This window comes from Carassius carassius, chromosome 41, assembly GCF_963082965.1.
Source record: "Carassius carassius chromosome 41, fCarCar2.1, whole genome shotgun sequence".
Classification (NCBI taxonomy): domain Eukaryota; kingdom Metazoa; phylum Chordata; class Actinopteri; order Cypriniformes; family Cyprinidae; genus Carassius; species Carassius carassius.
The window spans coordinates 1,483,413-1,508,022 of record NC_081795.1 but is presented as its reverse complement, the minus strand read 5'-3'; the positions used below and the strand labels follow the sequence as shown (position 1 = coordinate 1,508,022).

Genomic DNA, 24,610 nt, shown 5'->3' with positions numbered 1-24,610 from the left:
TTAGTATGTGTTGATGAAGATGCTCTGTGTGTCCACACCTTAAGCAGCAGCTGTCTGACCCACACAATATTGTTGATGACCTCTGGAAGGTTTCGTCCTGCTAGAGGACCGGTTTTCTCTCCTGGAGCCCCGTGACAGCGGTTCTCAAAATCCACCCGCAGTCCTGCACAACAACAGCGAAAGATAGCATCAGTCATTCAAATCAACTAAAACTATAATCATTTTCCTTCATTTAACCTGTTAACTGTCACTTCCCCTTTTTGAGCATAGACTTTTTAAACTTAAACTGTTATAAATTTTGCATGTTTTGGTCCGCAGACTTAAGGTTGGTCTCTTTTTAAAGCAGGCACTTGGCAGATTTTTGTAGACGTTTTTAACAAACAATTATGGAAGTTTAAGTTTATGAAAACCTAAAATATAAAAATTTACATTTTTATATTTTATATGAAATGTATATTTTACAAAACATGTTTTACTCTATAATGGCTAGAAAATCAAAACCAAAATTCTGAACAAGTTATGTTCCAAATTTGAGGTTGATATCTCAAAAAATGAGCTTTCAGTGAGATTTTGTTTGGGCGCAGTACCAAGCTTTTCCACTAGATGACCATCAAACCCCATTAGTAAATAAAGATGAACTAAAACAATATATAAACTTAAACGTAAAAAACTTAAATAAAATTTCCTTGGCAACTAAGTGAAATAAATCACACTAAATACTAAAATTACTAAAATAAAGATAAATAGAAAATGAATAAGCACATAACAAAATGACTAAGACTGAAACCATTATATTGAAAACTACAAATATTAAAATAAATGCAATAAATATTCAATCTTTTAAAGCTGCTTATGAGTATTTAATTGATATAGATTTTGAGTGAAATACTTTTTTCAGTCTTTGTTTCTATTTCACCTTATTTTGTGAAATTGTATATTTTACTAATGTATTTTATCCTGTGAAAATTGCTATACAAAAATTTTCCTTAGTAGTAGTATTATTATTATAAAATGTAATATATATTTTTTAATAATCTACTTAGCTACATTAGTGGACAGAATATTAAGCGTTCAGAAAAAGCACTCAATGGCATAAGTAATTTGTAAAGCTATGTACTAAACTCTAGTGTGCAGCCTACCTAGACAGCATTTTTAGGTATTATAGGCTCATAATGTGGACAAGACTTTTCAGATCCCTCAGGCGTTTATGAGGATTGGTTTCAGTGACTGTGTGTTGTACTGCTCAGTGTGTGTGATCTGACCCTTGTTGTAGTCCAGCAGTCGTGTCAGAAGCGTTTCTCTCTCGGGCTGCAGTTCTTTGCTGATTGTGGGTCGTTTGATCAGTTCTCTGTGTTTCTGAAACACCTGCAGCAGCTGGAACGAAGACAAGACAGCATTAGCGTTCAGCTGTGCGCTCATCTGTATGTCTGAGAGTTCATTCGAAATCTGCTCTCAGCCACAAACACAGCACGTGCACACAGCACGTCAAAACTCAGAGCATTAGGTTTCTTCCTGTCTAAGTGGCTAGAATAAGCTGTGATTTGGACAAAAAGCCAAACCTCTGGATACACAAGACTAGTGTGAGTGTGTGTACCTGCTGTGGACTGTCCTGTGTATCTATTATGAAGGTCTTGAGCTTTCCAGCTGCTTCCTGTTCTGCTGGAGTGATGAGTCGATCAAACTGAGACACTGCAGCTCTCCATAAGGGCTGAACACACACACACAAACGGTGATGTGCTGAGTGATATATCAAAGATTCAGTATGACGATGAAGATCTTGTGCATTCGTGTACCTCAGTATAAGGGTTGTAGTGTATTGGGTTGAGCCCTGTGAAAGGCTGATACACACGTGCGGGTGAAACCTGCAGCTTCCCTCCGGATAATAAACGCTGCAGTTTCTCACACACAGATCGCACCTGCAGCACCTGAAACACACACACACACACTTCATGAAGTAATGCACCAGACTATACTGTCTGAGATGATTGACAGGTGTCAGTCTGACCTCCTCCAATCGCTGAGCAAGACTCTGCAGCCCCTGTGGGCGGTGCTTCTCTCCGCTCCACGGATGAGGCGAGTAGCGTTTCCACACCTGACCAGTCAGGTGTTCACAGACCGCCACCCACTGCTCACAGGCAGCCACGCCCCCTTTAAGCCCCTCCCTGACTGTGAAATATGGATCATCCCACAAGTGCAGGCTGCTCAGCTTCCTTTGTACAAACCTGCCGAGAGCTCCGCCTGTAAACGCAAATACATCAGGAACATCATTAGTGTTTCATCAGATATATTTAGGGCCCTATGATTTCCGCGAAACGGAATTTACAGTTTAACGCGGAATGTCACGGAATTTGTCAAATTTTGAATGAATTAATCAAAAGTAGGTAATTGCACTTACATCAAATCGCGATATTTTTATTCTGTTTTTAAGGAATAATCACACAACATTTCTTCCATGTTTTATTTTTAATAGTAAATCCCCTTTGTTTACCAAAAAATAAAGTTAGCTTAATTTTTCGATAAATTAAATTAATGTTTTATGCTTCCCTTGATAACCATAAAAATGTAAATACACAACAGAATTTCAGAGGGGAAAAACTCATTTCATAAGTCTATTTTAAGAAAACATTTAACAAATTAAGTTGTTTTTATGCATTTAAATAATTAGACATGCTAAAACACAGAATTAGGTAATAAAACATATGGGGAAGAAAAAATAAAACATTTCATAGTGCCATAAACATGTAATTTTTGTTAAACTTGAAAATGTATAAGTGTTATGATTTTAAGTTATTAGACATGCTTTTTTGATTAATACAATTTAATTTAACCATTAAAAAGGAGTTAAAACAGAAAAAAAATGGAATCCAGAAAAATGTAAATGGAAAAAACGGAATTTAGAAAAAAATTAAACGGATTTCATAGGGCCCTAAATATTACTGAGGCAAGCATCATTATCACTTAGCATCCATGTCTGATCTGTGCACCTATGACATCCATGAGTCGGATCATGCGTGTCTCGGGGTAGGGGGCGTGCTCATTCTGTTTCCACACATCATCTACTGTCTCACGGGTGCTCTCAATCAGGTCCAGTACCTCCACCAGACTGAAACTGTCCAGATTGCTGTAGTCCTGAAACAAACACACCATGCACAGTTTGATGTTTTCTCATAAAACAAGTGAAAACATTGTTGTAAACAGCCAGCTCATGGACAACTGTGTTGTTATTATCAACTAAAACTCAAAACTATTTAAAATGAATTGAAATAATTGAAATCAAATCAAATTTAAATAGAAATATAAGCTCAAAAAAAAAAACTTACATTAGATCTAGAAATGTTGCCTTGTCATCTAATTGAAACAATAATAAGTTGAAGTACTTAAATTAATAAAATTATAATTTAGAAATATTGAAGTCATTAAAATGACAAATGCACATATCATAATTGCTCAAAAACCTAAATAAATTAGAATTTTTTTTTTTGGCAACTAAATGAAATAAAATGAGTTTAAGTTAAAATGAAAAATGAAATAAATCTAAATTAAGATAAATATAAATATTTAAAAACGAATAAATCACATAAAAAAGTACCTTAAAAAACTTACATTAAAACGGTTACCTTGGAAACTAACTGAAATTACTTGATTAACTGAAAATAAGTTGAAGTTAAAGTAGTGTTTTAAAAGACCCGGTACTTCGGTACCAAGTCGGTACTAAAGAAATGTAAATGTGACGGTACCAGGTTTCTTTAAGTACCGGTAGTACCGAGGTCCCGTTCAAACCCGGTTCAGCGCTATGATTTCCGCGAAGCAGAAAACAAGGACGGAATCTCAAAATCCAGTCATGAAAATGAAACTTACATTTTAATATGGACAGTCATGGACTTTGTCAAAGTTAGCATAAATTAATCAAATCAAATCTCCATATGGACCAGTATCTGTAAATGTTAAGCCGCAAAAGTTGTTTGAAATATGAATCCGTGTTCTGCGCGTCTCTGTGTGAATTAATGAATGACAGAGACGTGCGGGTTTGTTTACTACATAGACTGAAGCGCATGACGCTTGCATTAATTTCAGCATCTGAGCTTCAGATTCTCTCTCCATCAAGCGATCTAAACTTTTCAGTTCATTTCAATGGATGCATAGCGCACCTGTATTTGATGCTCTGTAAACTCTTTGTGAAGGCACACGACTCACCGTCGCTTTACTGATAGCGCTGTTTCTCACACATGCAAAGAGAGAGCGAGCGAGAGTCTTACCACGCTGAATCGACACGCTATATGTAAACTATTCTGTTGTCTTCTCCTGTCAAAATAATGGAGTTCATTCAGCAAATCAGTTTGACCGAACGCAGACAACGTGATTTATATTCATGAACCAAGCAGCTCATCAATTCATAGTGCATTGTATATACATTAGTATGATAGTAGAATTAGTAGTAGTATTGTCTTTCAATAATAATTAATATGATCTATTACTATTTTTTTTACAGAAACCCTCAATGACCAAAAATATCTTAAGCATCACCACCAGTCTTAAGTTCAGTTAAAATGACAAATATGCATTCATTAGGCCTAAAAGTACATTTTTACATAAAGGCATTGTGCTAGAAATATTACTATTATTTAGTAAAAATGTATGTGATACTGCTACTGTTGAAAAAATTTATAAAACTTTATTTTTTTAAAGAAATAAATCACAATATTTCTTCCATGTTTTAATTTTAATAGCAAATCCCCTTTATTTACCAAAAATAAAATGTTTAAATTTCATAAATTAAAAGACAAATTAAATTTGGGTGAAACTTGTTTACTGTTTTTCATAATTATATTACTTATAGAAAAACTTTAAACACAATTGTAAATAAGTATAAAGAATGGCATTGGTTTTATTTTTAGTGCTAAAAAGTTATTTTTTTTTAATTAGCATATTTTAGTGTTTTGCTTTGGTACCGAAATTGGTACAGAGAACCGTGGATTTTCACTGGTATCGGTACCGAATACTGAAATTTTGGTACCGTGACAACACTAAGTTAAAGTATTCTAGACTAAAACTGAAATAAATTAAAACTAAATAGTAAAAACGACAAAAAAACATAACCTAATTACTTAAACTAAAATTAAAATGTTAACTTTGTAACTAACTGAGATCAAATAAATTTAAGCTGAAGTACTAAAACCACTAAAAATGAAGTAAATATAAATGTAAGCTGAATAGCAATATTAAAAAAAAAAATCACACGAGCACATAACAAAATTACTAATTTAATTTAAAATAAAAATTAAAATGTTAACTTGCCAACTAACTGAAATAAAAAGTTGAAGTACTAAAATTCAATTGAAAAACTGAAATTTAACTTAATAGAAAAAAGCACATAACTTAAATAAAACTATTATATAGTATATCAACAATACTAAAATAACACTAGTTCATGCAAACATACTAACAAATGAACGACACAATCACAATGTGCATGTGCTGTATGCACCTTCTCAACGGTGGTGAAGAGTTCAGAGAAGTGTGCTGCTCTGTCTCTGTCTCTGCTATGCTGTCCAGAGCGACTGACATCAGCCCAGAAGCAGAACTCATCCAGAGGGGTCATGATACCTGCACACACACACACCAGTATGTGGAGTATAAACGCAAAGAAGTACAAGATGGGAAATGCACACATTTGAATGAGAACTCACTCGACACATCCGTCTCTGAATGACTCCGTTCCCCAGAATCCTGTCTGAGCACAGAGCCCAGCCCGACCTCAAGATCCGTGAGCAGAGACTGGAGCTTTGAGTCGAACGACTGACTCCATTTATCATCCTGCAGAAAACACACACACACACAACACGCATTACAAACCCAGCAGCAAATTCACAACCATGCAAGACGTGTCCGGTGTGTTTGCGGCTGACCTGCAGCAGAACGGGGCCGTAGACCTGTTTCAGAGCCTGGTACAGGGTGCTGATGGGAGACTCCAGCATGGAGGACACCAGGACGGATCGGTGCAGGTTCTCCTCGCTCACCACACACGGATGAGGCTTGAAGAACAGCAGAACCCTGCCGTCGCCGTCCATGTTCTCCAGCTACACAGAGACAACATGAGCCATAATTCAGAGTGTTTGAAGCTGAGTGATATACAGAACATCTGCGATTTAATGAACATTACTGCAATATTGCAATATAAAATTATGCTAATTATCATTAATACTGTAGTGATTTTAATGCACTTTTTATTTGACCATTAAGTTCCCTGAAGTTTGTAGCAAACACGCTACATGAAAATGAATCACTGAATTCGTTTTTTATTTAAATTAATCTTTTAATTTATGCCAGTTAATCAGTTTAAAGTGCAAGTTAAATAAAGAGTCATTGCATCCTCACATAAAAGTGCTCACTGAAGCGTGTATTAAAAATAGTTTAATTTATGCATTATTTATTCATAGATTAAAAAAAATTATAAATGCATTTTCTATGTAATAAAATTACCATGTATTAAAAACTATATATATGTAGATAAATACTGCTAATATGTAAATATTGTTATTAATTTATATACTGGTGCATGTATCTAATTGCATGAAAATCATTCTTTCTTTTGTGAAAAAATCATGCTTTGATGTTGGGTTGTGTCGATTGCAAGACGATTATTATTATTTTTAATTAATATTATCATTGAGTTAGTAATACTATCATTTCTCATCATAAACAACAAAGTGCAGATGTTCTTGCTATAAGAGATTTAATCATCATACAGTGTAGATAGATCAAATACAAAACTAAAATAAAAATAAGTGAAAGCTTAATAAAAATATTAAAAAAACAAGTCATAAAAATGCCAAGAGTGCATAAAAAATTACTAAAACAAAATAAAATTCAAATAAAATATATATATTTTATAATATCAAATATATATATATATATATATATATATATATATATATATATATATATATATATATATATATATATATATATATATATATAAAATATATATATAAAAAACTTTCCCATCAATTCATTCAGCGGACACTTTTTAAAAACTATTTATCATTTATTGTGTGGCTTAATTCTATATCACAGCTGTATATGGCTCTCAGCACCTTGTTGGAGAAGAGCAGCTCGTCTGTGTCTCTGCTGACGGTGAGCAGGAACTCATTGCTATCATCTAAGAAGTTATCGAGAGGACGGCAACTGGACAGAGACGCTTGTGTGTCCAGACTGAAGTAGTTTCCCGCCGTGGTCAGGAGGAAGAGTTTACGAGGGTCATCTGTCCCGGACATCTTTCACCTGTTTAAATATCATCAGCTGCAGAAATCACAACTGAAGAAGAACAAGAGATACAGAAATCATACAGTCAGCCTCCATTATTTTGTCCAAATAACAATTATAAATCAACACAAAACTGATGTTTATGATTGCATTGAAACAGATCAAATAAACAAATACTTAATAATAATAATAAATAATAAATACTTTTCACTGCACAGGTCTGACAGACTGAGATATTTTAGGCCTAATATCAAATCCATTTTTTTAATCCAAATGTTTAATTTGTATTTTATTTATTTTATAATTTAACACAAAATCAATGTAACAATGTAATAGCTCACTGGGTCTTAAAAACTCAGCAACACTATGTTTACGTTTAATTTCTAATTTCAATTTTATTCGTTGAAAAGGTCCAGTTAAGAGATTTGTTTATTGCATTTAAAGCCATTTTTATCTGATTTGTTTTTGTTTTTTTAAAGACGATACATGACATCTGTACTAAAGATTACTAACGTTGCAGTTTAACACAGGACTTCTTGTAGTCACACAAACATGCACACTGCACAAATACAAAAGCATAACGAATTAAGTGCATAATGAGGACAATAAATAAAGAGAAAACATCGTCTTACGGCGACAGACTGTGACAGTTTGATCAGTTGTGCTGAAGGATTAGCGCGCTAACGGCTAAGCTAACCGACATCTCTTCGTCTCACATGAAGGGACTTTACTCCTGCAGAATCAAATAAGCGCTTCTGTTAACTTACACGGAGCGCAGTCGGTTGTGAAGAAACGCTTTAAAACGCTTCGTCGATATCAGATCCGTGTCATCTGTCGGTGGATCTGCAGCCTCCGCTTCAGGGAATGTTGTGGCGCACTGGCGGTGAAGCTGGAGCGGTTGCTAAGGCAACTACGGCCACGTCGTGACGTATGCGGCGTCGTGAATGCCACGCGCGTACGAATGTAAAAGAACGTAGATTGAATACATTTGCACTCCATTGAGATTTAATCATTTAACAGATGAGAAGGACAAAAGAGCAAAAACATGTAAGTGCTGTGACAAATAATAGAGAATCTATCTATCTATCTATCTATCTATCTATCTATCTATCTATCTATCTATCTATCTATCTATCTATCTATCTATCTATCTATCTATCTATCTATCTATCATTCATTAATTCATTCGTTCATCTATCTATCTATCTATCTATCTATCTATCTATCTATCTATCTATCTATCTATCTATCTATCTATCTATCTATCTATCTATCTATCTATCTATCTATCTATCTATCTATCTATCTATCTATCTATCTATCTATCTATCATTCATTAATTCATTCGTTCATCTATCTATCTATCTATCTATCTATCTATCTATCTATCTATCTATCTATCTATCTATCTATCTATCTATCGTTCTTTCTTTCTTTCTTTCTTTCTTTCTTTCTTTCTTTCTTTCTTTCTTTCTTTCTTTCTTTCTTTCTTTCTTTCTTTCTTTCATTCGTTCATCTATCTATCTATCTATCTATCTATCGATCTATCTATCTATCTATCTATCTATCTATCTATCTATCTATCTATCTATCTATCTATCTATCTATCTATCTATCTATCTATCTATCTATCTATCTATCTTTCATTCGTTCATCTATCTATCTTTCTATCATTCATTAATTCATTCGTTCATCCATCTATCTATATATCTATCTATCTATCTTTCTTTTTTTGTTAATTCGTTCATCTATCTATCTATCTATCTATCTATCTGTCTATCTATCTATCTATCTATCTATCTATCTATCTATCTATCTATCTATCTATCTATCTATCTATCTATCTATCTATCTATCTATCTATCTATCTATCTATCTTTCTTTCATTCATTCGTTCATCTATCTTTTTTCTTTGTTTCACACACACACACACACTATCTTTGTGTGTGTGTGTGTGTGTGTGTATTACAGTTTTTCTCGATTGGTTTGGCTCATTTCTTGAAACCGAGATGACATTCTCAAAACCATAAGGTCATTTGGCCAAACAGTCTTACAGTTCTGCTCAACATTATAGCTCACTAGCAAAATCAAATATCTTTCCCCAAACTCTTCTTCCATGCTTCAAAAGCAGATTCCTTTCCCATATAAAAGGTCAGTACAGTCAAAATAGCACAGATCCTTCTCAATTGCCTTGGCACATGTGCATTCATTTAGTGCTTTTGTCAAAATAACCTGGATGGTTTAGCACAACACCATGGATCCCCTGCAAAAGCTCATATCTCTCCCAAAACAGTTTATCCATGTGTCAAAACTAAATATCCTTCTCATATAAATAGTCAATGCCCCCAAAATGCATTATACCTTTGGCATTGTTTAAGCACTGTAAGTCAAAATGCTTATACGTTTTGTCACTGAGGCACAGGTCTAGCAACAGAATACCACTATGAATAAAAACTAAAAGATTTTACAGTAAAATCAGCCTCAAATAAACCACTCATACTCAAGGAAACTGTAAACATTTTTATTCGTACAAAGAAATGTTAACATTAGAGAACATACTGTGAAAAGAAAACATATACAGGATTCTGTAAATGTGAACAGTTATAAACACAAACAAAAAACAAAAAAAACTGTAGCCTACCATACTGTAAATAAAGTTTCAGAACTACAGTACAGTAATATTTTCAGTGGTCGTCATTGTCACCCTCTCTTTCCTGGCCACCATCCTCATCCTCCTGGCCATCGACGCGCTGCTCTGTGTTAGGCCATAAATTCTCATCCACATCGCAACGGATATTTTCTCTTGCGATGCAGCGAGGGAAGAAACGGCGTGAATGTCTCAACCATCCCCTACATTGATCCCCTGTGATGTCCTCACATGCAGCATCCATTGCATGCAGCAGGGCCCTCTGGTCTTGAGCCTGATGCTCATACACCCTCCACCTCCAAGCTGATTGATTGTCAAGTACTGTCATAAATTTATCAAATGTTCCAAGAAATTCTTTCATGGTATTATATCTTTGACTAATTTTGACAGTTGAACAGACAATTGTGCATATGATGACTTACACAATGAAACCATGCTGATATGTTTTGGAGAGAGTAACCATTTCACTGAAAAATCAACTAATCAGTTTAGATCAGCAAGATCTATTTATTTGTAAAATGTGCTAAATGTGGGCTCATTGTGCTAACTGTAGCTACTTGTACATAATCATTTGAAAAAAAGCACAGAGTCACTTGAGACATGTACTAAAGCATTTGCAATTTGATAAAACCAATGAAAAATGACATTCTGTTGTGAACAATTGCAAGGTGGTTTGGAGATTTGTCCATGTTATTTTGAGAATGTCATCTCGGTTTCAAGAAATGAGCCAAACCAATCGAGAAAAACTGTAAGCGCAAGTTATTCCCAGTGTAACAGTCTTATTTGACCTCAGATGAGCCCTCCCTAATAATGCGAGGATGTTGAACAGTGTGTGTGTGTGTGTGTTTCTGCACAGCTGCAGGGCTCAAAACCTCCAGTCTGAGCGCACAAGAATTAAGACTCCAGGAAAGAGACTAATGGACATAAACTAAAGCACAATCACCCCACCAGGGAAAACACACACACACACAGTTTCAACACCACACATTCCACAAATCCGGACAAGCGCACCAGAGGAGTTGGCTGACAGGCCGGGAGTTTTTAACGTGATAGAGAGAGAGAGAGAGAGAGAGAGAGAGAGAGAGAGAGAGAGAGAGAGAGAGATGGGGGAAATTGCAGCCGTGTTAAAATGTTACTGGTCCTCCAAATTAGTGGCCGCAGGCGTTCTGAACACACTCCAAAACACACACACACACACTACACAACCACAGCTAAGCGACAGTCAACTAACAACCCCAACCCACTTTATGCGTTCCCATAGGAATAAGGCTTACTGCTAATAATGAGTGAACATGCAGATATTAATTATGAAGACCAAAGAGCTTGAGAAAAAGTACTGTACTGGTATCAGATGAAAAATTACCATATTTTAATGTACTGAATTATTACCAGTACCAATAACAGTACTTCTAGGAATACACTGGTTCTAATGTGGTATTGGAATTGCCATTGTATCATGTCAAAAGATGGCATTACCACAGTGGTTTCTGGTACTTTTTTTTTTGTTAGAAAACAATGACCTAATATGTTTTTTGTTTTGTTTTTAAGTTAAGAGTTACAAGGGAAGGTTTATGAATATGTATTCAACTCACCTAAAATACACAGCAAATCAGCAAAGATAAAAAAATAAAAACTGCAGCCAGACAATGGAAAGTGTTGGACTGAACAGAGACTCATTAAAGTAGCAGCAGGTGGCGCTGTTGCATTTAATGGCAGTTTGGATGACAATATTCACCATGTACTGATCATATTTATCTTAACCTGAGTGTTTCTTGTTGAGCAAAACTTGTTTTAATTCACTTGTCTTAGTTCAACTGGCTATATATATTAGATGAACAGCTTGACAAAACTGAACTGTGAAAAACAAAATGAAAATGTAAAATATTTCCTTTGCAGCTAAAAGTAATAAGTGAATGGGTGCCGTCAGAATGAGAGTCCAAACAGCTGATAAAAACATCACAATAATCCACAGCACTCCAGTCCATCAGTTCACATCTTGAGAAGACAGAAGATGAAACAAATCCAGCATTAAGAAGATTTTTAACTAAAATGATCCATAATAACGCTTCCTCCAGTGAAAAAGTGGTCAATGCCAAAACAGCTCTAAACAAATATGAGGTGGATTTTTATTTAAGAGACCACAGGAGATGTACTTTTTAACTGGAGGAAGCGTTATTATGAATTATGAACTCATATTTTAGATGGTAGCAATGGTTTAAATGGTCTTAATGCTGGATTTGTTTCATCTTTTGTCTTCTCCAGATGTTCACTGATGGACTGGAGTGCTGTGGATTATTGTGATGTTTCTATCAGCTGTTTGGACTCTCATTCTGACGGCACCCATTCACTGCAGAGCATCCATTGATGAGACACTGATGCAGTGCTACGTTTACAAATCTGATGAAGTATCCTGAGGGTGAGCACATTTTTTAGCAAATGTTTATTTTTGAGTGAACTGCTCCTTCAATGTAAATATAATTTATGTCTCTTCATACACAGCAGTCTGTGGTAATGGAAATTAAAAAGTTGTTGTGAATCCAAACGTGAAGAGCAGAGAACAGAGAGCTCTTTGTTAGTTTGTATAGTCTCTCTGGTAAAGAGTGTTTACAGCTTGTTTCATATTTCTGTTACAGACTATAAATGCCAACACAAAACTCTTCATAAAGTTCAACTAAACGTCAGAGCAGCTTTTACCTGCCGACATGTTTTTATACTTTCTCAGCATTTAAACATGTTTGGATCAATCACACGACATGTGTAAGTGATGGATGCTGGTGTGTGTTTGAGTTAAAGATCAGCCATGTGTTTGCGAGATCTGACTGAGATCAGAGCTGTGTGTGTTTCACAGAGCTTAATGTTTAAATAAACTCACACACAGGCTGTAATTCACTGTGTATCATCGCTCTCCTCCCGCTCTGTTACACATCACATTTTTCCCTCTCCCTCCCCTTTCATTAAACACACTGTTGTATGTGTGTTCTTTCACTGTTTACATTAAACAGGACATTCACACCAGACCTTGGAGACACTGGAGGAATTTAACCCTTCACACGCACACCTTTACACACATCATTACCCACAAACCTTTGCACACACACATATTGGAAACAAGTGAAGTGAAAGTGATGTGTAGCCATGTATGGTGTCCCATACTTGAAATTTGTGCTCTGCATTTAACACACACACACACACACACACACACACACACACAGAGTAGTGGCAGCTATTTTTGCTGCGGTGCCCTGAGACTCATAGACTTGAGTAATGATGCTGAAAATTTAGATTTCATCACATATTTTTAATAAAATAAATGCAGCCTTTGTGAGCGAAAGATACTTCTTTTTAAAGCTTTAAAAAGCTATATATATATTTGAGACAACAGGATGACCAGTTCACAATGGCAACATGAATGTGCATTAAGAAAGTTAAATTGTGATTTTATGTTGAATCACAACATTATTTAAAAGTTTAATCAAATTTACTTTGAAAGAATATTCACTCAGTAAATTGTTAGTTATTAACAATAATCCAAAAACTCCAATAATCTTAATTTTACTTATTTTTATATATGTTTTAGACTATTTTGTTTCTCCAGATTCTGTCAATCACAATTTAATGAATATTTCATTAAATACGTTTTTATTAATTTCTATTTTTTATATATATTTTTTTTTTATCCAAATTATTGCTGATGAAGGATAACACAATCCTCGGTGACAAAACTACATTTCCCATCATCCTCTGCGGCAGCACAACAACTATTAATTCCTTTTAATGTGGAAGACTTGAAGTCAGCAACAGCTTGAGAAACACTGAGAAATGTGCATTTGGTGTCATGATTAGGATCTGAGATCAGCAGCTAAAGCTAACAGCTGTCCTCTCTCTGGGTTTCATCGTTGTGCATGTGTGACCGTCTTTAAATGTGTGCGTATTAATAGATGTGCTTGAGACTCAACCTTTCCCTTGAGATGGTTAACTTGAGACGCCGCCAGGCATAACTGAGACGTTTATCTCAACCTGGTCTCCATATCTGAAGTGCAGCGCTTTAACTTTGAGACATACACATTACTGAGCTAGTAACAGCATTAGCGTTAGCTTTGAAGCCTTTGCCAGGGACACATGGCACACGATCCAGAGGAAAAGTGAATGTAAAGACAAGTCTGTATCCGGGAACACACACAGATCTTTGTAACTTGAGAAACCTGGACACTATTAATGATACACTTCTTTAGATCTGGCCTGGTTTTATCTCTTTTAGAGATCTGGACACCTCAGATACGTTACATATTAAAGATTTTCCAGGAAAAATATAGACACAAAGTAATCAGTTCTTAGTGTATAGTATTCGCGAGATTAAAGAGAAGATTACATGAGAGAAAATAGCAGGAGACTGAATATATATATATATATATATATATATATATATATATATATATATATATATATATATATATATATATATATATATATATATATATATACATATATACATACACTTCATTTCTGTACTATATTTTATTTTATATTGCAAATATATTTTATTTAAAATATCTATTTTTAATATATTGAATACTAATCAATTAATTTTTCATGTTTTTAAATTACTCGATACTTTTTAAATCAATGCTTTTAAATTGTATGTACACTACATATATAAACAATATAAAAATGTACTATAACTTTGTATGATAATTATAATAAATATAATCATTTTATTAATGTAAAATCATTTTCAAAATTATAAAAAAAATAATCCTATTTGTTAGATTTTTATTATAAATAGAGTATTTAATAATAAATAAAATACAGTTTTAATATAAATATATTTTAATATATATATATAAAATAAAATATAATAATATAATTAATATATATATATATATATATATATATATATATATATATAAACTACATCATAGTTTTTATGATCATTAAAATTATTGTATTTCATAATTATTATTATGATAATAATTCTATGATAATTAGATACGACAATAAAAACACAAAATGCATGTAATGAGATATTCAAAATTTCAGATTTGTGATTTTTCTATCCTATGGAAGACCTAATACTATAAACACTCAAAGGTCTAAACTAATTTATTATTCAAATGTTATAATAAAATTAGTAATACAGTTATTTAATAAACACAGAATGTCTTCTGTAAAATATTTTGTGCATTATCCAACAGCCCACGCAGCCTTGGTGCTATCAGCGAAAAAAGGAAAGTTGCTTCAGAGGTGGAACAAGTTTTTATGTTTTGCAGAAAGATTGTGTGCAGACCAGGAATAGGTATTAAGAGTAAATAAACTTTAATTTCACATTGTCTTTAAGCAAAGAAAACAGAGCAAACCCACCAGACCATGTCACCGTGAACCACAGGATCATTTGTGGGTCTGGACTGGAGCGCTTGGCTCTCCAGAATCTGGCCTCAGTGTTTTATTTTGTTATTTTGGGTTGTGTGTTTCCCCTAAGAGAAACCTAAACCTTCCCATCATGTCTGTTTGCGCTCTCATTGCCCTGGTAACATGCTAACAGCTCCTGCGGCTTCACTTTACCCCTCCGCGGGGCACCGAGGGGGTATTTCTCATTCAGCATATGAGTCACCTGCACCAGCAGAACACGATATGCCAAAACATTCAAGTGTTTAATACAGTAACGGATAGAGTTTAATAACACAAAGATAAACTGAGGTCATTTCTGTCGCATAAGAAACAATATCATGCTTTGGCAAATCATAAAAATGATATAAGAAGTCGTAATGACGATATAAATGTCCCAATTATGGCATAAAATATCAGCATTCTGAAAATTTATCTCATAACTGTGACAATTTATGTCCTATTTATGACCACAATTTATGACTTTGTCTTGATTATGGCTTATCTCATTATTATGAATTATCTCATAATTTGGATTTTTTTTTGGCATAATTATTACATCTATTCTCATAATTATAATAATTATATAAGAAACAAAATCATGCATTAGAAAATCATAATTAGAGCATAAAACGTCATAATGATGGCATAAAATCTAAATTATGAGATACTAAGTCAAAAGTCAAAGTTGTAATATAGTTGTACTATAAATAATTAAATAAAACGTTGAAATTGTCACACAAAAGTTTAAATTATGAGATAAAAAGTCATAATTATGACTTGTTATCTCATAAATTTGGCTTTTTATTATCTCATTGTTATAATTTTTTTAATTATGAATTTTTATCTCATAATTATTACTTTTTAAGTCACAATTTCAACTTTCTGGTATAACCTTAATTTTGTCGTGATTATGACTTATCTCATTATCTCATAATCTGGATTTCTTTTTGGCATAATTTCACTTTTTATCTTACATTTTCAACAACTTTTTATGTCATAATTATTACATCTATTCTCATAATTATAATAATTATATAAGAAACTAAATGCTTTAGTAAATCATAATTACATAAAACATAATAATGATGGCATAAAATCTAAATTATGAGATAATAAGTCAGAATCAAGTCAAAGTTTTAATACAGTTGTAATATAAATAATTATATAAAGCATTGAAATTGTCACACAAAAGCTGAAATTATGAGATAAAAAGTCATAGTTATGGCCTATACTGATGTCATAATTATGACTTGTTATTCCATAAATTTGGCTTTTTCTTCTTATCTCATTGTTTTACATTTTTGTCAAAATTATGAATTTTTATCTCATAATTATGACTTTTTAAGTCACAATTTCAACTTTCTGGTATAACCTTGACTTTGTCTTGATTATGACTTATTTAATTATTATGAGTTTTTATCTCATAATATGGATTTTTTTTGTCATAATTTTAATTTTTATCTTACATTTTCAACAACATTTTATGTCATAATTATTATATCTATTCTCACAATTATATAAGAAACAAAATCATGCTTTAGTAAATCATAATTAGGACATAAAACGTCATAATGATGGCATAAAATCTAAATTATGAGATACTAAGTCAAAAGTCAAAGTTGTAATATAGTTGTACTATAAATAATTATATAAAATATTGAAATTGCCACACAAAAGTTGAAATTATGAGATAAAAAGTCATAATTATTACTTGCTATCTCATAAATTTGGCTTTATCTTATCTCATTGTAATATATATATTTTTTATTATGACTTTTTATCTCATAATTATGACTTTTTAAGTCACAATTTAAACTTTCTGGTATAACCTTGACTTTATCTCATTATTATGAGTTTTTATCTCATAATTTATTTTTTTGTCATAATTTTACTTTTATCTTACATTTTGAACATTTTATGTCATAATTATTACATCTATTCTCAAAATTATAATATTTATAAAGAAACAAAATGTTTTAGTAAATCATAATTACATAAAACATCATAATGATGGCATAAAATCTAAATTATGAGATAATAAGTCATAATCAAGTCAAAGTCGTAATATAGTTGTAATATAAATAGTTATATAAAATGTTGAAATTGTCACACAAACGTTGAAATTATGAGATAAAAAGTCATAATTATGTCATAATTATGATTTATCTCTTTTTTTTTATTTAAACATCTTTCCTCATAATTATTACTTTGTTAATTTCAACTTCACATATACATATACACATAAAATTTATAAATTGTATAACTTTTCTGGCAACTCACATTTTTCTTCTGAACTCTTGGACTGTTAAAGTCATTCTGGAACAGAGGAACAAAACAAATGCATAGAAGGACAGAAAAAAAGAGTCACCTGGGCACAATAAACTCTCAAGGTTTCAGGACATTAAAATGTTTTTCCCTACAGGAAGCACAAACTGGTTTGTGTGAGACGTTACACACAGTCCAAGTATTTTACATTTGAAATGGAGTAATCTCTCCGGAGCGATGTTGAGGATCCTCCAGACTAAACTAGGAGAACGAAGGCCGCCCTTCCCCTCTGGTGCAGGACTCTTGGCCGTCTGCGACTGTTAATATTTCCTGTACTGTCACAATGTGTTTGTACTGGTCCAATACTTTCTGTCCAGCTTTACCATGTTTGTTTATGGGTGTATTGTTCATGTACAGTTTCTCACCCTCGTCCCGTTCCAAACCCGCATGACTGTCTTTTTCTGTGGAAAACAAAAAGACAAAAGGCTGCTGTCAGCTTGTCAAGTATCAAAAGCGGAAGGAGACTAGAGCTGCATAAGAAAAGAAAAAAAGCTCCATAAAAGTTCTATTAAATTAGTGCATAATACTTCACATTATAAATAAGTTGCGCTGGGTCAGAATTTCACGTAAAAAAAATTGTGTAAAATATATATATATGTCAAACTTTTCAGAAAAAAGTTATGGGATAAAAAGCCATAGTTATGATATAGCTATTTAAAATGATGTTTTATGACAGTCATAATTCTGGAGGAAAATTTTATCTCATAATTTTGACAAATGTTACAATTTAATGTAATAAATAATATGTGTGTGTGTCTGTGTATATATATATATATATATATATATATATATATTACTGTAATATATAAAAAATATAAATTACATTAAAAACTATATTAAATTATAGAATTTTTTAAAATATATATAAATATATATACATTCTTTATATTACACTTAATATAATTTAAAATTTTAAATTAAATTAAATTAGAAAAATATCAGTAATAATTAAAAATTATTAAATTAAATTAAATTAAAAATATTCAGTAATAATGTAAAATGCCAGTAAATATAACTAAACATTTACAAACACTACAAACAGCATTTATTATATATGCTAAGCCTAAATGAATGTACTGTATTTCAAGCAAAACTCTACTACTGTTGTGTGATTCAGCTTGCACATTTTTTATGTTTCATTTTAATTTAGTAACATTCACTTTGGAAGTTTGGAAGTTTCAGATAATAGAAAATTTTAACTTATATTCTGGAAAATGCATCTCCTTTTGTGTTCCATATCAGTCCACAGTAAGGGCAAGTTATTCTTTCAGTCTGGGACACAGTCAGAATAATAAAGAACGGATTTCAGGAAATGATAGTGAGGCGACTGAAGCTTGGATTCTGTTTGCTTTTCACACTTGGAATAAAATATGAAATCGGAATGCTGTGCGGACCCGGAAAGGGAATATCTCTCTCTCTCTCTCTCTCTCGCTCTCTCTCTGTGTGTGTGTGTGTGTGTGTGTGTGTGTGTGTGTGTGTGTGTGTGTGTGTGTGTGTGTGTGTGTGTGAGTGTGAGTGTTCAGTATTTCTGGGAATCTGGCAGAGGAGAGAATTCTGTGTGTCTCCTCTGAGAGATATTCTGAGCAATTTTTCACACAAAGACACACACACACACAGACACACACACACATGCACACAACATACAGTGTGTAGTACTGTACGTATATTTGAAAGAGACTTTTGGTAACTTATGCATTTTCGTTTTTTAATGTAGAGCTTTATACAGTAAATCTGACTTGCATCTGAGTTTGTTAATTTGACATTCTGTAGCTTATGATGCGCGTCATGACAGAAATAAGAGGCTCTAAATGTGTTTATGAATATTTATGCACTTGTCTCTAAACTTTAATGTTAAAAAACCATCTCAGGATGCACATCATGATGAATCTAGAAGCTCAAACATAAGAGATGTTTCATTTGTGTCACATGTTTTGCTCACTACATCATTCCTGGACTTCCATTTGTGTTATTCCAGAGTTTTCAGCACTGCACTATTATTCTAGCATGTGGAAAACTGTTTTCTGACAGGTCAAATAATAACACACTTCATGTTTTTCTTTCTCCTTCTCTACGAGAGTAAATGAGATGTTGACGAGTCGGTGAAAGAAAAAGAGAGTGTGTGTGTGTGTGTGTGTGTTTGTGTGTGTGTGTATGTGTGTGTGTGTGTGAGAGAGTGTGTGTGTGTGTGTGTGAGAGAGAGAGAGAGAGAGAGAGAGAGAGAGAGAGAGAGAGAGAGAGAGACGTGCTTTTCCTCACAAACTGCTTAAAAATCAGTCAGCCAATTGACTCACGAATGACTTCCATTCATAAGTTACGCTATGCACTCACAACTGATTACAACAGTTTGACATGTACAAGCTGCTAAAACAATTATGCAGTATTCTATTATGCATGGGCAGAATACACAGCAAATGGCCTTTTTTATTATATTAAACTGTATTATCTTGCATTTAAATATAGTTTTTAGTATCGAACAAATTACAACTTTTCCTCGGTGAAGCATGTATGTGATGCTAACATTTGGCCAAAATAAGGGATCTTAGAAGGCAATATAATTATGCCGCCTATCTTTTGAAACAGCCTTCGCATCTGATGATGTAAATGCTGTGTAGTGAAGACAATTAACTCTGAAAACCTGTTAGACATCTTCAGTGCAAAGTGTCTCTTATAACCGAACAGTTTCCGTAGAACATTTCATGTGGCCTTTAAACTTGATTTTATGTCTTTCTGCACACATGCATGTAGTCAGTTTATGAGTGAATCTCAGAAAATTAACAAAAGAATTCAAATAAATATGTAAATAAATAGAAAATAAAGCATATATTAGAACCACAATGTTTTGCATTCTGATGTTTTCATATTTCAAAAATTATGGTTCTATTTAAATTGATAACTACATTTGTAATTTCTCATTTATTTCTAAATAGGTTCATGCATGTAACCTTCTTTTTTGTGCATGTGTAATTGTATGTGATTTTATGTTTACTTATGTGTTTTTATGCCTGGCAAATGTTTGTGTGTGTGTGTGTGTGTAAGCAGCTACAGAAATCTGACTCCCTGCCACTCATCTGAAGGAGAGATGCAATAGGATTAATGTCTCTGAAGCAAAGACAAACTAAACAGCTGCAAATGCACACACACACACAAACACACACACACACACACACGTTTGTTTTAGTGTAAAGTGTGTTCATCCCATAGGTGTAATGGTTTTTATACTGTACAAACTGTATATTCTCTGGCCCTACACCAACCCTACACCTAACCCTAACCCTCACAGGAAACTTTGTGCATTTTTACTTTCTCAAAAAAACTCATTCTGTATGATTTATAAGCGTTTTGAAAAATGGGTACATGGGTTATGTCCTCATAAGTCACCCTCTCCTTGTAATACCTGTGTCATACCCATATCATTATACAGAGTTGAGTCCTGATATGACACAAAAACAAGAGCACACACACACACACACACACACACTCTCTATCTCTCAAGCATGTGCTAATTAATCCATGCAGTGATAGCGCATACTCAAACCCTCATTAAACCCCTTAACTCTCACTCACATTTATGAAGATAGACTTGAATGTGCAGGATGCAAACCAAAAGTTTTATAATTCAAGACTGAAAACACTTTGTTACATGATTTTGATGTACCATTTATGATGAATTTTGAAATTTTAAGTTTTCAGTCGATATATAATTTCTGATGATTTCTAAAATGTGATAGAGAAAAAGGCAACGAAGAAGTCTTTTTTTAAACAAAGGTCAAAACTCCTGTTATAATGTAGATTTTTGAGGGCACACTCTTGTCATAAATTAAATTATTACTTTTCCTACATCATTTTTAACAAAAAACATTGGTAAAATAAATATTTGGGAGTCTTAGACCTTTCCAACGATATATAGTGTCAAGATTAGATTAGATTTAATTGTAATATAGTGAAGTAAATGTAGGCATCCCGTATACGGGACGGGGTGACAGTTAAAGGGTTAACATCTCAACAAACCTCTGAATTTAAGGTTTTTAAATATTTTATTTAATTAAAAAAATTAGTTTAGTTAACTATGATAACCCAGATACTCGCCTTATTAATCACTGACCAACATCAGCAGATTAATCTCATACACTCACAAATATTTACCATAGTAATCAAATATTTACCATTTTTTATTGGTGGCTGAAATGATAATTCACTTCAGAAAATTGCAAGTTTTTCTGTAAAGGTAGTCTTTGAAGTACCTTGGAGAACTATGTAAATACCACACTTTAGGAATACGGAAATGATAAAGTACCATGGTAAATATGAAAATGTTTTGGTTTTACCATCTGATAACATTACTGGTGCCAGCAGAATAGAATACCTACAGTTGTTACTACAGTAAAATCTCCTCTGTGATCTATTTTCGCCGTTTTTCTTTTTCCCATTAATTTAGTAAGAATAACTGTAGTAGTTCTGGTATTTGCTCTATGTGTTGGTTTGTGACTGCTCTTGACTGAATCCATCATCCACGCATCTCTTATCATTCAGTCGGGTTTGAAGAGATCAAAGGAAGCGGTCGAGGTCTCACTCGATTTGTCTTAAAAGCCTCTCTGGTTTCTGCTGTCAGACAGACACACCTTCAGAGCAGGTGAGAGAGACAGAGCTCTTCCATTCACTCGCCTCCTCCCTCCGCAGTGCATTGTTTTAAACCTGATGATGATGATGATGATGAAGAAGATAATATCAGCAGCCTGGCTTTAGCTTCTACTCTTTCTTTCTCAGTAACTCTCTCTCAGTGTCTAGTTTCACTTGAGTGTTGTGTTAAGTACTGTTGAGTCAGATAAGATCTTGAGGCTGGTGGTTCGTGAGTGTGTGTGTGTGTGTGTGTGTGTGTGTGTGTGTGTGTGTGTGTGTGTGTGTGTGTGTGTGTGTGTGTGTGTGTGTGTGTGTGTGTGCGTGCGTGCGTGCGTGTGCATGCGTGCGTGCGTGCGTGCGTGTGTGTGTGTGTGTGTGTGTGTGTGTGTGTGTGCGTGCGTGTGTGTGTGTGCATGCGTGCGTGTGTGTGTGTGTGTGTGTGTGTGTGTGTGAGTGGTTCAGTAACTGAAGTGTGTAATTTAGTTTTCTCCTTTCTGTAGGAAAGTTTCAGTCAGTACAGTTGAGTCAGTGCACATTTTAAATGTTAAGTACACACTTTAAGAACACTAAAAAGTATATTACAGTCACATTTTACAGATTACTGAGAGTAGTCACTTTTAAACAACTGTCAATCTTCAATTAGACACATTTCAATTAAATGAAGTCTCAAATGATTAAACTTCACAACCTTACTGAAAATTAAAGTCAAAGTTAACTTCAATTTTTTCTTTTACTGTTAGTTTTTATCTCACAATTATGAGTTCATGTCTCGTATTTGAAAAGAAAAGGCAGAATTTTGACAGATATAAACTAAATAATGAGGGAAAAAAATAGTTTTGAGATATAAACTCAGAATTGCAATAAATAAACCAAACTTCAAACTCATGCACTCACTATTCAAACAAGTCACAACATCAAAGCCATATTCAGACTAGTCTTTGGCCAACATTTAAACTTCACTGCTGTTCAAAAGTTTGGGTCTGTAATAACTTATCAAATAAATTAATACTTTCATACATCAAGGAAACATTTACATGATCAAAAGTGACAGGAAAGACATTTATAAAGTTACATTAAAATTCTATTTCAAATAAATGCCCTTCTTTTGAACTTTCTGTTCATCTGTGAATCCTGAAAAATAAAATGAATCACAGTTTCCACAAAAATATTGTGCAGCACAACTGTTTTCTACATTGATAATAATCAGAAATGTTTCTCGAGCAGTAAATCAGTATATTATTCTGATTTCTGAAGATCATGTGACACTGAAGACTGGAGGAATGACGTTGAAAATACAGCTGTGCATCACAGAAATAAATTACAGTTTAATCTATATTCACTAAGAAAACAGTTATTTTAAATTGTAATTATATTTTAAAATTTTTATAGTTTTTACTATATTTCTAAATTACATAAACTCTCAGCCATTAGCGTGACTCTCTCCACTAACTTTGCTGTGTGTGTGTGTGTGTGTGTGGTGTTGTATTGCATTAGTCAGTGTGAGTCAGTTGGTAAACGCGATCGTTTGTTAAAAGCTCCTCTAGAAACATGTTCCAGCTCTGAGCGCACGACAGCCGAGGAAACACACACACACACACACACACACGACAGCCAGGGGCCTGGAGCTCCACTGTTGAGGAAACTCAAGAAGGCCAGAAAACACACACACACACAAATATAGCCTGAGGTGTGTGTGCCCTCACATGATGTCATCATCCACTGGTGTGTAGCTTGAACCCTGGGGCTCTTTTGGGCTCAAACTCGTCACGTGTGAGACTCTAAAACGCTGTGACGAAGGCAGGGGATGAATGCTGGCAGCTGCTCGCATGAAGTGGAACAGTAACTTTAGGAAAATTGTAGTTTCATAATTCACTTCATGAAATAACGTGAACCATCCGTTAGCAGAGTCACTTCTGTGTAAGAGAGAAAATCAGGGGAAAGATCCTGGAGCTGAAATAAGACTGGAGCTTAATTTCCATTTGATCCACTATAGTTTAAAATGTGACTAGTTTAAAAGTTTTTTCAAGACGTTTTTATTTAGTAGTGTACAGAAGTTTCTTCTGCTCACCAAGGCTGCATTTATTTGAACAAAAATGCAATAAAATCAGTAATAATGTGAAATAATATTACAACTTAAAATAAATGTTTTCTATGTGAATCTCTGTTAAAGTGTAATTTATTTCTGTGATGCACAGCTGTATTTTCAGCATCATTCCTCCAGTCTTCAGTGTCACATGATCTTCAGAAATCAGAATAATATACTTATTTGCTGCTCAAGAACATTTCTGATTATTATCAGTGTTGAACACAGTTGTGCTGCTTCATATTTTTGTGGAAACTGTGATACATTTTATTTTGTAGGATACTTTGATG

The 24,610-nt window shown here is 33.5% G+C and overlaps 1 protein-coding gene across 4 annotated transcripts in view; it reads right to left on the bottom strand.

Annotated features, from left to right (window-relative positions):
• Positions 1 to 8,150, bottom strand: part of dync2h1 (dynein cytoplasmic 2 heavy chain 1) — an 82,663-nt gene extending 74,513 nt beyond the window's left edge. For all 4 annotated transcript variants that reach the window (XM_059533937.1, XM_059533939.1, XM_059533938.1 and 1 more), the window contains exons 1-11: positions 7,902 to 8,150; positions 7,095 to 7,299; positions 5,907 to 6,077; positions 5,688 to 5,814; positions 5,486 to 5,604; positions 2,985 to 3,129; positions 2,006 to 2,238; positions 1,794 to 1,925; positions 1,595 to 1,708; positions 1,263 to 1,374; positions 39 to 163 (exon numbers count right to left, since the gene is read on the bottom strand). In XM_059533937.1, coding sequence (XP_059389920.1) covers positions 39 to 163; positions 1,263 to 1,374; positions 1,595 to 1,708; positions 1,794 to 1,925; positions 2,006 to 2,238; positions 2,985 to 3,129; positions 5,486 to 5,604; positions 5,688 to 5,814; positions 5,907 to 6,077; positions 7,095 to 7,274 — 1,458 coding nt within the window. In that variant the 5' untranslated portion in view covers positions 7,275 to 7,299; positions 7,902 to 8,150. The remainder of the gene's footprint in view (positions 1 to 38; positions 164 to 1,262; positions 1,375 to 1,594; positions 1,709 to 1,793; positions 1,926 to 2,005; positions 2,239 to 2,984; positions 3,130 to 5,485; positions 5,605 to 5,687; positions 5,815 to 5,906; positions 6,078 to 7,094; positions 7,300 to 7,901) is intronic.
• Between the last annotated feature and the right edge of the window lie 16,460 nt (positions 8,151 to 24,610).